This window comes from Pseudomyrmex gracilis, unplaced genomic scaffold, assembly GCF_002006095.1.
Source record: "Pseudomyrmex gracilis isolate BER0280 unplaced genomic scaffold, ASM200609v1 scaffold_353, whole genome shotgun sequence".
Classification (NCBI taxonomy): domain Eukaryota; kingdom Metazoa; phylum Arthropoda; class Insecta; order Hymenoptera; family Formicidae; genus Pseudomyrmex; species Pseudomyrmex gracilis.
Window position 1 is genome coordinate 64733 of NW_018020937.1, and position 14807 is coordinate 79539.

The window sequence follows — 14807 nt, forward strand, 5'->3', positions numbered from 1 at the left end:
GAAAACGCAGCCTCGGCAACACGACGTGCATATTTTTCCGTGTGTAAAAAACAGAAACTCAAGTTGTCCGCATTTCTCGATGGACAAAACAAATATTTCCTGGTGAAAATATGAAAAATTGTATAAATTTTCGTGTCGTAGATTGTTGTAGAATTTATTGACCTAGTTCGCACCGCGATCGCTTATTAATACGCGTATCAATTATCACATTTCTAATAAAAATTGGCTTGGTCTCTCGATGATGTAAACGATGTCGTGTAATTAATCCGGTACGATATACGCCTTCTTCAGGCGTATCGTGTCAAAGTGATATCAAGCACCATTGGTACTGGTGCGAACAATCAGAATTATACGTTGAAAAACAAATTTTACTCGATTCGCGTAGCAAAAAAAAAATACGGTTTAAACTAGACCATTTTCGTCATGGTTTAAGTGAATTTATACAAACTCTTCAAACTTATAACTAGTTCGTAAACTTATTCATGTTTTATTTTTACACACCATCGACGTAGCGTAAAATTACAATTTTGTTTGTGTGTGTGCGTTTTTGCAGTATATATACATGCATAAACATATCAGAGATTTTTTTTTTTTTAACTACGATTAAAATCTTACAATTTAAGACACCGAACTACAAGGTACGTAAGGTAAGCAATTCATCGGCGGACAGGCGGACAAACATATTGGAACGGGCTGTTTGCTGGATGAACATTCACGTTGTGCGCCGCAGGACTGTGACATGTAACAAGGATAGACCGGTGGACAGATTTGGTTTTGGTACGACGGCTGGAAGTTGTACGTTCCCTTGCACCATAAGTTATTATTCGCTCTGTCCCAGGTATCGCCGCACGCGTTACTTTTTGCGGGTAACGTCGGATAAAAGGTGCAAACGGGTTTTCGATCGACACTTTTGGCGCAGGACAATGGTGCTCGTCGATTTTTGTCGCAGACCAATCTGCAATACGCGGCCAGAGCCGCCTCTCTGGCCTGATCCGCGCAGTAGAACTTCCTGAGAGCGGTCTCTTCGTCTCCCAAATCGGTCAATTTCAACAAAACCGCACGAGCCGGCTCGCAAACTGGATACAATTTAGTCATGCATTCCGGTCTGCCCATGCAGTCCCACATCATACATCTGTCTTGCAAACCGTTTCTTTTGATGCATTCGCATTTTAACAACATGCTTGCGCGTAAATCGAACAATTTTCCCCTCGCAGATTTCTGCAATGTTTCAATTGCTTTTAGTACGTCATGTGACTAGAAAATTTTTGTCTTAAATTTCAGATAATTCAAAATTTATGAAAATATTTTCAACACAGTTATGTTGTTAATTCTTAAAAAAAAAAAATTGCGCGAAGCTTGAAACGTTTTTTTTCAGAAGAGACAAACGACACGAAATAGAAACTCACTCTGCAGGGTGGAGAACACAAGAGCGATTCTACAGGACTGTATACCGCAGGTGCGCGAGGCGGTTCGTCCCATTCGCACGGTTTCCTGCGCGACACAGAAGATTAAGACACAGAAAAGGATCAAGAAACTCTGAAGAAAACTGAGGTTCGAATGAGATCTTACTTTCTCTCCATGGAGCTGATCAGACATTTCAATTGCGAGAGCAACTCGCGTCGTCTCTGGCAATTCTCACTCTTACCGTCACAAGACATTTTTTTCTAAGCGAGATTTATAAAACTTATCGGAAATTTTTCTTTAATTTAGACCGTTTCTTTGTGTGTTTTCCGATTTTGTGTACTACCCTACATTTTCTATACTTTTATCTTACGAAACTAATAAACGCGGCGCACGTAAAATTTTGAGATCGTGTGTAAAATGAAATAAATTTGTAAATTTAGATAAAGGAACGTGCTGGAATCATAATTGTCAATTTGTGGAAACTATCGAGTTTCCTAGCAACTGTGTATCGCATGTGTCGACAAACATTTGAAAAGGATCGTATAAACTATATTTTTTATACAATTTGTGTATTAAAGATATTGCAAAGTTTTATTTTTCGACAATCATATATATATATATTTACACGCACGCGCAATGCACATTTCTTCTCACTCTTTCTATTACATCACATTATACAGTAGGATGAACGAATTTGTACGCATCTTTTCTGAGTTTTAACAAGATACCTTCTTCGTTTAATTTCGATATCAAAGCGGGAAAATCGGTTGTCGTAATTCCTGCGATCTCGATCGCAAGCGTCTTCAAGTCATTTACCGAAAGTATTCGTTCTTTATCTTTGGTTACCTTGTCTTCCAATGCCTTTACAAATCTTTTAATCTGAAAAGAAAATAATTCATGTATAAAATAAAAATAGAATATATATAAACATATTATATAAAAATATGTATGTTTTTCTATAAACACGTAACACTTACTTTTCTCGTTGTCAATTTATTACCGTCGGAACTCAATGCCGATGTTATACGATCCTCCAACGTGTCTGTGATTGTGTATCGCATTATATCTATCACGTCCAACGCATCCGATTCAGTAGCTTCGACACGTAATTCCAGCTTTGCTCTAGCCTGCAACAAACCGATATATTACAAAAATACCTTAAAAACATTATTTCCATAAGATTTATTTATCAGAAACCGACTTCGGTCAATCGAATCATCGCTTCCAACTGTCTGTTAAACACCGGTACGCTGCTACTTCTCGATCGGAGTTCCAGATAATATTCTTGTAACACCGCAGCAGCTCTGGCAGATAACTTTGGCTTTACGTACTGTCGCGCGTAAGAAATGTAGGCTCGAAGAATCGATTGAGGAATAATTTTAGTTGACAGTGGTAACTTGAGTCTCTTTCTGAAACGTTAGAAATAGAATTAAGTTTTTGTTTCCCTCAAAGACAAAACTGAACTGGTACAACAAAATGCTGGTAAATAACTTCTGTGTACCTCAAGGAAGATTCATCGCCCGGAGAGGACTCTATTGCATCCCCGTCGGAATTCTCTTGCGTATTAGTGTAAACGGTCATGATGTGTTTGCACAATTGATTATCGAAATTCTATTAAATAAAACAAACAATACCGCAACATATTTGTTTTACACACATCGAGGATACTGATTGTAAACTTAAATTACTAATGTTTATTTACTATGTCTGGCTCATCCAATAATAAAAAGATCAAATCAAACCGCGAGAGAATCGGTTGACTGATGTTCAAATTTTCAGTCATCGTTTTGCTCTTGTCGTATTGCCCTCCCACGGGATTAGCCGCCGCGAGGATCGATGTTCGCGCGGGAAGGGAACACATCACACCTGACTTCGCAACAGTCACACTTTGTTGCTCCATCGATTCCAATAACGCCTGGATTAAAAATAAAATTCAAATAAAAATAAAATTTTCACACAGATTAAAAAATCATCTCTTCCGATTAATATTTATATTACTTTATTATTATTTATATTATATTTTATTTATATTATTTTACCTGGTGCTGAGTCTCCATTTTGTCGAACTCATCGATGCAACAGCAACCTTGATCCGCTAAGACCAAAGCGCCAGGTTCTAAGGCGAAGTCGTTCGATCCCGATTCTTTTGTAAGAGTCACCGTCAATCCGGAAGACGTGCTCGAATTGCCGCAAACATACACACCTTCAACATAACGTTACATCTTTCTCCGTATATACATTTTCATAATAAACACATAAATATGAAATCTATCTTTTGAAGACAAAAGTAACCATTTTCTCACCTTTTGTACATATTCGCGCGCACGCTTGCAACATCTGCGATTTGCCAAGACCCGGATCTCCGACCAGCAGAATGTGTATATCGTTTCGTAATTGTGCGTGTTTCGCATTGCCTCCGAATAAGCTCAATATCAGACCAGCTTTTACCATCTCGTGCCCATATATAGAGGGACACAACGAATGTACTAACAGCGCGAAAATATTCGGCTCTTTGTACATGTCCTGAAAATAAAACAACGTAAAAACAATAATTCTGTGACTTTTAATGGCAATTTGTTATTATCGTGTCTCAATGTATTGCGTTGATTTACCCGTATAGCTAAATGAGTTTTTAAAGATATTTCATCACTCATGGTGCTTTTATTCTCGTATCTGTGCTTGTTGTTGATAACAGTTATTGCTTTCATGTACAAAGGAAACGGAGTTCCAACTTGAACTTTGGTTTTACCATCGTCAACTCCCTGTACCTAAAGTAAAAAAAACAAACTTTTATCATATTACTTTACTTTTGTTTTTGTTTTTACTTTAGCACTAAGTAACTGTAATCAATTAATCACCTTGATTATACCAGTGAGCGTTACATCGTCTCCGGGCATACAAATGTTAACTAAATCGTCCGTAAGTTCCACATCAAGGACTTTGGGCACTTTGCCTTTGTTCTCCTGCTCGTCATTTAATGGCTCTTGTATTCTGATCACTTGAAACATGATGCTCTTCACACAAGATGAATCCAAAACCGGATAAAACTTTGACACGCCACAGACATCGCATTTTTTCGGCACCTTATATATTCCCTGGGAATGTTTCAGTTTTTGCAAATGGCACTTCGAACAAGCAAACACCATCCATTGCGCGAGATGTTTTATTCTGCCAACTCTTATTACACAGCCTCTAGTGGCTATCATCTTTTCTGGAAAGATTTCCAACAATTATTTTTACAACAATTGTATATCTAATGCAGCACAAAAAAGAAAGACCGTAAAAGGCCAAATATAATTTTTCTGTACACGTACCATAACAATTTAGCTTGAGATCTCGCAGACATACAACTGGTTGATAATTCAATATGCCCAATTTGATTGTGGGCAAACTGCTGATAGATTTCAAAACATACTGCAAATTTTCTTCCGACACTGTCTCCAGAATTTTCTAAAATCATGATACAAGAACACATACAAACCATTGAACACATACAATTTAAAAAGTATTCTACAATATATAGAAAAGACAAGAAAATACCTGATAAATAACAAGTTTCATACAATTTAACGTGGTTATTGGATTCTCGTGTATTTCATCCTTAAAATCTGGCCATTGCTGTACAAATTCATTGTCATTACATAATTCACAGATGTCAATGTCGAAGGACCTTCCAGCCTCCAAATTTGTCATTGTGAACAATGAAGACAACGAATGATTCCTCTCCACAAATCCCTCTATAGCTTTAATTTGTTTCACAATGGCACAATTGGTTTTATATTCTGTGTTCCAACGGAAATAAATTTATTAAGATTAGCTCCAAGATAAAGATATGTTTCAAAATCATCTTTCTCAATTATTTATATATATGAATTATTATATATTACCTGTATCAGGAAAAAATAACCGCCATCCGTAGTATGGGATATTCTTGTTTCTACCCACATCGAGATTACTTGGGCTACGATTCGAGTTGTCTGGAGCTAAACCAATGTAAATATTCACACGTTGTAATGTATTTTAAAAATATTTTCGCACTCTTTAAAAGAATTTCAAAAATTGTTAAATAAATATTATTACTTACGCGGTTTATCATGTGTGACGGTTTGCTTCGCTTCTTTCTTTCTTTTCTTATAAAAATTCGTTTTATCGCCGTCTCTCCATCTTTTTTTATGAACCTTCGTCCTGTCGTCCATGATCACTTGTCAAAAACAAATGTATTTTAAATACTGTTTGAACAACAAATGATTTTTAAACTCTCAGTAACAACAGAACACAGCTGGGCGAGCGACCAATGTGAAGCAGATTTTAAGCCTCGTGTTCATGACGACCGAAACACAGTTTCGTGGATCGACCAATCGTATCGGTCGGTTGACCGAATTGTGCGAACGCGATTGGTCAATTTCTCGAACCTCGGTTTCCCGCCTTCGTGGACGCGAGACTTTATTTTGCTGAAAACCGACCCTGCGATTTACACATGTACTATGTACAACATCGCGACAGATATACAATCGTGCGCGTATGTACGCTGACGTTAAAATTGCAAACAGGACTGGTTTCCAACTGTTTCAAGTGGTCTCTCGAGCTCTGTCATGTTCAGTGACGTTTTATTCTGATCGGTGCCGAACGGGGTACACCAGTATGTAAATAAAGTTCACACAAAGCGGATCACATTCTTCGTGCCGACAAATCATCCAAAAACGTTGATTTACTTATGCCGTGGCACGTAGCAACAGCAACGTGATCGTTAATCGCCGCGTTTACATTTGACGTCGTCGCACGTCAGTTGTGTCGTCGCCACCGTTCGGCCCGTGAACGTGTGTGTTGCAAGGTTCTACGCTCTTTTCTACGTATACACGCACTCGACACACTTATTCTTTTTAGGACTCAAACAAATCGTGCCTCTCGCGATCCGCAATGGCGGAGACGAACGAGGCCGCGAATTTAAACACGAAGAACGGCAATTTTATTTGCGGCGTGGTGGAAGGTAAGGCGAAAGTAAGGCGTATCTTTTTTTTTTGACACACTCGTCGTGTCTTTGCGCGAATAAGTAATTTCGTAAGATTCGAGAACACACGGTATCGCGTGCAACGCGCGCTCGCTTTTTTTTTTTTTTATAACTTTTACACTTGTCCGCGCGTATGCTGATGTGTGTGACGTATTTTCTGAGTTTTTTTATTTTCAGGCTTTTACGGCCGACCATGGACAACCGAGCAACGAAAGGATCTCTTCCAGAAGTGAGTATCTTCCTTTCTTGTGGAAGTGAAAGGAACACACACCTGCCAATATTTCAAGTATCCACAACTACATTTCTTCTCATTGTTACTTTTCTGTTTTCTGTTTTCGTTTAAACATTTCATTTTGTTACTGCAAATTACATTCATGAATAATGAAGTAACAATATTAATTGAATTTGCGCATGTTTGTTAGATTAAAAAAATGGGGAATGGACTCCTACTTGTACGCCCCAAAAGATGATTACAAGCACCGTGCTTATTGGAGGGATCTTTACACGGTGGAGGAGGCCGAACATTTAACTGGTCTAATCACAGCAGCTAGGGAGTACGGAATAACGTTTTATTACGCTTTATCTCCGGGTTTAGATATCACGTACTCCAGTTCGAAAGAAGTGACCGCCTTGAAGAGAAAATTGGAACAAGTCAGTCAGTTCGGTTGTACGGCGTTCGCGCTGCTATTCGACGACATAGAACCGGAAATGAGCGAGGCTGACAAAGAAGTGTTTCAATCTTTCGCACAAGCTCAAGTACGTGCGCAAAGTAATATGAAATATGAGTAACTATAACGCACATATTTATGTTTTTTTTTTTTTTTTTCGTCAATTGCAGGTCTCTGTTACGAATGACATTTTTCAACATCTCGGTCAACCACGTTTCCTCTTATGCCCCACGCAATATTGCGCGACGCGCGCAATGCCGAACGTCACGTCTTCGGAATATCTCAACACTCTCGGTAGTAAATTGGCTCAAGAAATCGACATAATGTGGACCGGGCCCAAGGTTATATCGAGACTGTTGACGGTTGAGTCCATCGAGGAGATCACAGAAGTGCTCAGAAGGCCACCCGTTATTTGGGATAACTTGCATGCCAACGACTACGATCAGAAGCGAGTGTTTCTCGGACCGTACGCCGGTCGTTCTCCCGATCTTATACCTAAACTCAGAGGAGTTTTGACTAATCCGAATTGTGAATACGGCGCGAATTTTGTAGCGATTCATACATTAGCACAGTGGAGCAGATGTAACGTTGATGGAAAAAGAGACCCAAGTTTAAGTATGTGTATTTTACAGCGTCTATATTGATGAAAAAAAAATCAATGAGAGATTATTTTACATTGCAGATGACACACTATCGGCAGATATTAAATTAGAAACTGAAACAGAGGATGGCGTTCTAGGTGAAGACGTTCCGTCGACACTGTCGCCGAACATGTATCATCCCCGACACGCCCTGAAGAACGCGATATGCGAGTGGCTGTTGGAGTTCAACAAGAAAAAAGCGGCTTGGGGAGTGATAGCCAAGCCTCAGCCGTGCGTCGCGCCTACGATACCCATTCCTATAATTCCTTCCGTTAATACGTGCATGAGTCTTACGTCGACGACCACGACCACAGTTCCTGCCACACCTACCCCCGTGGCGAATTCCAATCATCTTCAGGCCCTGGCCGAAGTTTGCTCAAGTGTGACGAGTGTCGACAGCTTCGCGCAACCTCCGTCCGGTCCTGTGATGAACTCTCTGGTGTCGAATATAAAAGTGGTCAGCGAGCCCGTTCTGACCACGTTATCCTCGGCGACTATAAGCGGCGAACCATCAGCGGCGTTGTCTTCTATGGAACCTATGGATTGCAACACAACTCCGAACAATTCACCGGCGCATATCGCGAAAATACCTACGGACGACGATGCTATGGTAGATAACATTTCTGTAAGTTTTTACGCAATTTTGCACGATTGATTATGCATGTATAATTTGTGCGGTATCTGTTTGCTAGACGTGCAGCGAGACTTCCGGAAGTATGCAGGTGGAAGTGGACAGCACTTCTCCCACCGTGAACGGCACGCAGATGATAATCGAGAACGACATCGAGAATCACGAGAGTTCCTCCGACACCGCGGACTCGGCGTCTCAGGAACCGGTGGACGTCGATAAGCAACTCACGCACGAGGATCTCTCGCTTCTGTGTGATCTGTTCTATCTGCCGTTCGAGCACGGTGGTCAAGGAATTCAGTTGCTACAAGAATTCAACTGGTTGAAGAGCAATGCTCACGTCGTCATAAAAAAATCGAAGGAGGAAGAACAGGTGTCTGAATCGGATGTGAGTCACAAACACACAAAATTTGTACAAAGTTCAAAATTACGACATATAGGATATGTGTGTAAGCGCTTGCAAATATGGTTTTAGATCGAAGAATGGCACCAACGTGCGGCCAAATTGAACGACATGTGTAACGCGGTAAACAGATTATTCCAAAGACTCACGTATTGCAACAATCGTGAGTTGTTGTACGATCTATATGCGTATGTATGGGACATGAGGGGAGTTGTGTCTCTTCTAAATAGTTACGTGAAATGGCTAGGTAAGTTGCAATTCGCTCATATTTGTTCACGTACATATGAAAGATATTATCTGATATATTGACAATATACAAAAACAACTTTGAGAGAGACAGACCGAATTGTAAATCATATATAACAAAAACGCAGTAGTTTTGTAAAAAAAAAAAAAATCATTTGCAGATAAAATTAATTTATTACAATAATAAATATGTAATATTTTTATGACAATAATAAATTCGGAAATGACTAATAATTTTATATATAGTCTCTACAAAACTTGTTTCTATTACTTTGAGGAGTTAAAATAATCCATTTTCTCAATTTTACAAACTACGCGATTAAGTAATTTTACTGCAATACAAATGATACATATTTTTGATTCTTGTCACATATCAGAAATATACATGTATAAAATATAAATCTTCAGAATAAAGAATTGATACACATTTATTATTATTAATATCACACGGAAAGAAAGTCAATTCGAAATGCTAGTATGCTGGTACAAAGATACATGAATGTGCAAAGTCGATGTTAAGTTTCTAAATACTATTTATTTGGTCAAATATTCCCTCCGCGATTTTTGACCTTATTATTATTATTATTTTTTTTTTTTTTTTCTAACGACGAACATTTTTTTATCTTTCAAGATTTAATTTAATTTCTTTTTCGCGACATCTTGAATTTGATCGAATATATTCAAATTTACATTCTCATACTTCAAACGAGTGCTGTTGTTGACTTCTCTCTTAGAAATATTATAATTTATTATCTATACTTGTATTTCAGAACAAAACTGTCTTGAGTATTGGTAAGTGAACGTTATCTTATGTTTTGTTATATAGTTTTATCTTTTTACAAGGAAAGGTATTGTGTTTTAACGTGACTTGATTTTAACATTACAAAATGTGGAACAAAATGTTGCTTATATATTTCTATTTATTATTAAATATCGTAATGTTTAATATATTGATTCTTTATACGTAAAATAAGATCTGAGATAAATCTCAGAGTTATAAACATATACATTTATAATATATCTAGTCTATATTATAAATGTTTACTGATAGAATATTCTTTGTAAAAAAAAACTATTTCGATATTACAATACATACGTTGCTGTGTGTAATAATTGAGTTATTTCCTTGTAAATTGATGCAACGTATTCTCTGGCAAGAGATCTTCCAAAATATGTATATCTGCTCTTTGAATCCGTAAATTACTGATTGTTTGACAAGTAACTTTACACAAATGTACGTTTGCTTCTTTTTCACATACTATTTGACATCATTCGTGCGTGCTGGTGAAAGAACAGAAAATTTACACGCTCTTTTTTGTTTGCAAAATAATTTGTAACAATTTTTTCGATTGAAATTTAATATGTTTGAAAAATTTACAGCTTTCTGTGAAAGATTGTTATTTTAGAAAGTGATAATTTTATTGTTGTCGATATATAAAATGTTTGTGTTTTGTTATTTACTGTATATTGTTAAAAAAAAACTTGTATGACGTCAAATATCATCGAGACTATCAGTAATATTCGGAAGCGCGTACGCTATGATCTGCATATTTTTTAATTTCAGTATATAACATGCATTTGTTTCTGCGCATTAGAGATAAATGCATTCGCATTGCGCGCGCGGTAAGGAAAACTTACGTCGCCGTAAGTCAGAATTACAACAATATGAAAACAATCAATACAACGTATCGCGCACATCTCTAATCTCGTCAGATTTCTTTCGCGAGCGAACGAATTTGTGTGTGAGTTTGGCACAAAATGCGTTGCGAGCACGCGATTTATTTGAGTCTTTGATTTATTTGATCTTCGGTTGAGTCTTTTTTTTAATTTCAACGTTTTTTTCTATTTGAAAAAAACGGATTCTGACTAATGGCCGCTGATTTATTTTGATTATTATCCTAGGCAAGCCACAACATCTGTCTTATTGCTTTCAATAAAATGTACGTGTTGGTTTTTTTTTGTTCGACAAAGCTAACACGTGTCAAGTAGATGAACACGTCTACTTCATGTGTGCAAAAAAAAATAAAAATAAAAATAAAACAAAAACAAAAAAAAACAGTTGCTTGTTGATTTTTTAATCCAACTCGTAACACGCAGATGACATACAGTCTGATCGAAACAAATTGATGTGGCTTTCCCGCGCGAATGGCAAACTACCAAAAAAACAATGGTGTAACACCCAAGTGGCGAACGGTTCGAGATTTAATTTTGTGAGATGACACTCAACAGCATCTTTACGGAACGTGAACGTAATACGTGAATTTGAGGAATAATCTTAATACCAGCTATTAACACATCGATCGACTTTCTTTACAGATTACAATGAAGCAGGAGTGTGTTTTGTATATCAGTTTTTGTCGTAAGAGTTGTTTTTTTTTTTTTTTTTTTGTTTTTTTTATTAAAACTACATTTGAAAAGATTGGGGCGCAATACACAGTCCCAGTTCATTGATGGATTTTCTCCCTGTCAAATATTTTGTCAGAATCAACGTGTAGATGATATAAGCGACCTGTAAGCGAACATCCTCCTGCGGAATATAAATGTATTCAGGATTTGTACAGCTTTGATTCACATTCATTAACTCGCATTTCTGTGTTTTTTGTCCTGTTGATAGCGTTTGGCAGATTCCCATCGACGATGACGACGTTTACCCAGGGCAGCTACACATGTATGCGGTTCACCACTCTTTGAGTAACATAACAGAAAGCGCGCGAAAAATAACAAAGTTTCAAACATTGCAGTGTTTATAGATGCATTTCTCTAAGTCTTTGTTTGGGACTTTACCAAAAAAAAAAAAAAAAGAAAAAAGAAAAAGAAAGAAAGAAACAAAGAAATCTCGTTTTTTTTTCTTTTGCAATAAACAAGAGAGATGCGCAAATAGAAGCGGCGTTGCAACAACTCGAAAAATCAACGTGTGCAAAGCGTGTATATTTTTTGCGTGTCGCTAATATGGATGGACGTACTTCCATATATGTATTCGCAAATATAGCGTATATATCGTCTCTGATCACGTGCATTTTGTTCTTCACGTAAATAGCAAAACATAGCATTAATTGTTTTATACTGTTTGCACATGCAATGTCTCCAGATGATAATTTTATATCGTATCGAGTATTTTATTTTATTTTTTTTTTTTTTTCAATTTGATTAATTTCTCACATTTCACGCAACCGATATTAGATCAGAAGTAGGTCCATCGATTCAATTAGATGTAATTGGCACAATTTAGCAAACCAGAAAGTTATTTATTTATAAACTCTTGAACTTCTGTCTAAGAACTGCCTTTGATCATTTGTGATAAAAAATACTTTCCCAAAATTTTTACATCTTCACACAACTGTATGTTTTTTTGCGTATATGGGGACGCGCGCGCATGTGTGTGTGTGTGTGTGTGTGCGTGCCTGCCTGTGTTGCGTGTCATAAAAACGGATCAACAATTATTTACTATGTGAACAATATGTATACGTTTATCCTAAATGATCAACCATACCGTCTTCCTTTTGCCAACTTGCCTACATGTACAGTATACAACTACGTTGTATATTTATTTTGTTTACTTTTTCATACTATATATCTAACTATGCTCCTTTTTCAGGCGTAATTTTATTTCAGACACACATTTTGGCAAACTGGATTTATCACCCTGTTTTTCCTACATCCCAAATTCAGATTTTCAAGAGTTTATCATTGCGCGAACTTTGGTGCAGCATTTGCGACACACTAATTGTTTTTGTTTCACGACATTAATGTCAGTTTTTGAGTAAATTATTCTGTTCTCGTAATAATTGTAATTAAACTTTTCTCAGATCTGAAATATTACGCAGTTCTGTGATGTACATACATAAATATGTAATATATATATATATTCCAAAATATTTTTACTGTAACTTTTACACGTGAAAAATATCTGTTTCTTTCGAATATGTATAAATTATTACGTTATTTATATTGATGCACCTTGGTTAATCCGACTGGATGGCGTCTTCTTACTCTTGACGTGAATGAAAAGGTGTATATTGCAAGATAAACAAGAGAAAGAAACGCGACGTTCTTCAGTCGAAATTCTATTTCTGCATGTTGAAGATTAAACAAAATTGATGCCTATAGCAGTGGAAGCCAATTGAAAAGCAAAGTACATGCAATATTACGCGCGCGCGACATTTTAGCTCTGACATTGCGAGGTTTGCATTAAAAACTGGTTTTGTTGTCTCTCGGGACTTAGGGTTCTCGAACGGTTGGAAAGAAACGTTTATGAGCGGAGATCAGGAGCCATGGGTTTTTCGCGGTGGACTTACAGCTGATTTGCAGGTGCATGTTATTTCTTGTCTATGTGCGCTTGTCTCGCAACTCACAGTCCGAGATTACGAGAATGATAATGTCGCACTGAAATATGTCGTTCTTTTTTGTGCACAGCGATTGATCCCGGTGGACAGTGGTAACGACTTGTTCGTTTATAAAGCACCAGAAGTGCCCAGTAGCAAAATATACACAATTCGTCCGTACTTGCCGAGCGACGAGCAAGCGGTTTACGCGGTGTGCAATCAGATTAACAATTGCACCTCTTCGTCAGCCGTAGCGGAGAGGTACAGAACATTTTTATACGTGCGATAGATTGGCGCGATCTTCTCGTGTGAAACCGTTGTACGACTGGATATGTTTATTTTTAGATACGTCGGAGGATACTTGACATTGAGTCCGGAATTGTGCATGATTGTCGAGGACGAGAACGGTATAGTGGGTTACGCGGTCGCCACGCTGAACGTAAAAACCTACAATCAGAAGATGACCGTTTCCTGGATCCCGGAATTGCGAATAAAGTATCCCTTGAACAGCATCATCAGCGAGATGCCGCAAAACATTCAGGATGCAATACAGTACTTCCACTCGTTCATTCCCGATGTTTCGGAACAACTGTGCAGACAACACCCGTCGAAGCTCGCGTGCGCCGTTTTGCCGAGCGTAACGGATCAATCAGTTTGTAAACGTTTAATAACCTGCGTTCTTGCGGCTTTAAGAGCAAACGGTGAATAATCTGTCTCTTAAATATAATAAACATTGAGGATGTTTAATTTTAGATTACAACGATAATTAATGGAAGTCGTATGGGACGTGTTTCAGGTTCTTTCGGCGTACATACAACGATGTTGTCAACGGACAAAGAGTCTCACGAGTTCTACGGAAAATTAGGTTTCGTCGATTTAAATCCGGTTCACGAGGAGCATCCCGGAATTAAAACGATGTGCAGAAGTTTCTAACAGAGAATCAGTACCCCGGTAATCTTTGTTAACAAAGTATACCTGCTCCGATCTAAGAAGTCGATGATTTCCTAGTGTTTAAAGCAAAAGACTACTACTAATACTAATTAATTAAAAACGCCTTTGTTTAAAAAAAAAAAAAAAAAAAACAACAGTTGAAGCGCAAACACACCAATAGGATAAAAGAAAAAAGTAAGTGTACTTCACTCGGAAGTATGTTACGACTAGATATTGGTAGGTAATTATTTGACGACGCACGCACTCTCGATCCTTTCTCGTAGTATTGCTACGTCTGGACGTTTGATACAATTGTATACATATGTACATATAAAAGGTACAAAATGTGTGTGTGTGTGTGCATGTATGATGCCGAGTTTTATTATCGAAGTAGTAATATTACCGCTGTGTCTCAGTAAAAAAAAAGAAAGACGAGCGTACATAGTGCAATAATCGGACTAGTTTTTACACACGCAGCATAAATAAATTCAATTTTTTTCTTTCTTAAGCGTCATTATATATATATATGTATACATACATACATAGTACGGTGTATT

General features: G+C 37.5%; 2 protein-coding genes across 4 annotated transcripts; one reads left to right on the top strand and one right to left on the bottom strand.

The window, feature by feature from the left end:
* Positions 1-267: 267 nt before the first annotated feature.
* On the bottom strand, positions 268-5701 carry LOC109860251 (DNA helicase MCM8-like). The gene is made up of 15 exons (XM_020439219.1): positions 5489-5701; positions 5292-5387; positions 4945-5186; positions 4719-4854; positions 4263-4615; positions 4017-4172; positions 3708-3927; positions 3444-3607; positions 3107-3319; positions 2906-3015; positions 2606-2813; positions 2382-2531; positions 1570-2283; positions 1407-1491; positions 268-1218 (listed from the first exon to the last, which is right to left on the bottom strand). Exons 1-13 carry the CDS (start codon positions 5598-5600, stop codon positions 2077-2079), a joined length of 2367 nt encoding a protein of 788 aa, XP_020294808.1. The 5' UTR covers positions 5601-5701; the 3' UTR covers positions 268-1218; positions 1407-1491; positions 1570-2076.
* A 209-nt stretch (positions 5702-5910) lies between these two features.
* On the top strand, positions 5911-14402 carry LOC109860249 (protein O-GlcNAcase). 3 transcript variants are annotated; one of them, XM_020439216.1, is made up of 12 exons: positions 5911-6391; positions 6590-6641; positions 6835-7168; positions 7251-7695; positions 7763-8346; positions 8414-8737; positions 8825-8999; positions 11613-11666; positions 13221-13306; positions 13412-13581; positions 13666-14021; positions 14117-14402. In XM_020439216.1, the coding sequence occupies exons 1-12, from the start codon at positions 6322-6324 to the stop codon at positions 14251-14253; spliced, it is 2787 nt and encodes a 928-aa protein (XP_020294805.1). In that variant the 5' UTR covers positions 5911-6321; the 3' UTR covers positions 14254-14402. The 3 variants fall into 3 exon arrangements, with proteins under 3 accessions (XP_020294805.1, XP_020294807.1, XP_020294806.1); XM_020439217.1 differs by having other exon boundaries at positions 5912-6391; positions 7763-8331; XM_020439218.1 differs by lacking the exon at positions 11613-11666.
* The last annotated feature ends 405 nt before the right edge of the window (positions 14403-14807 follow it).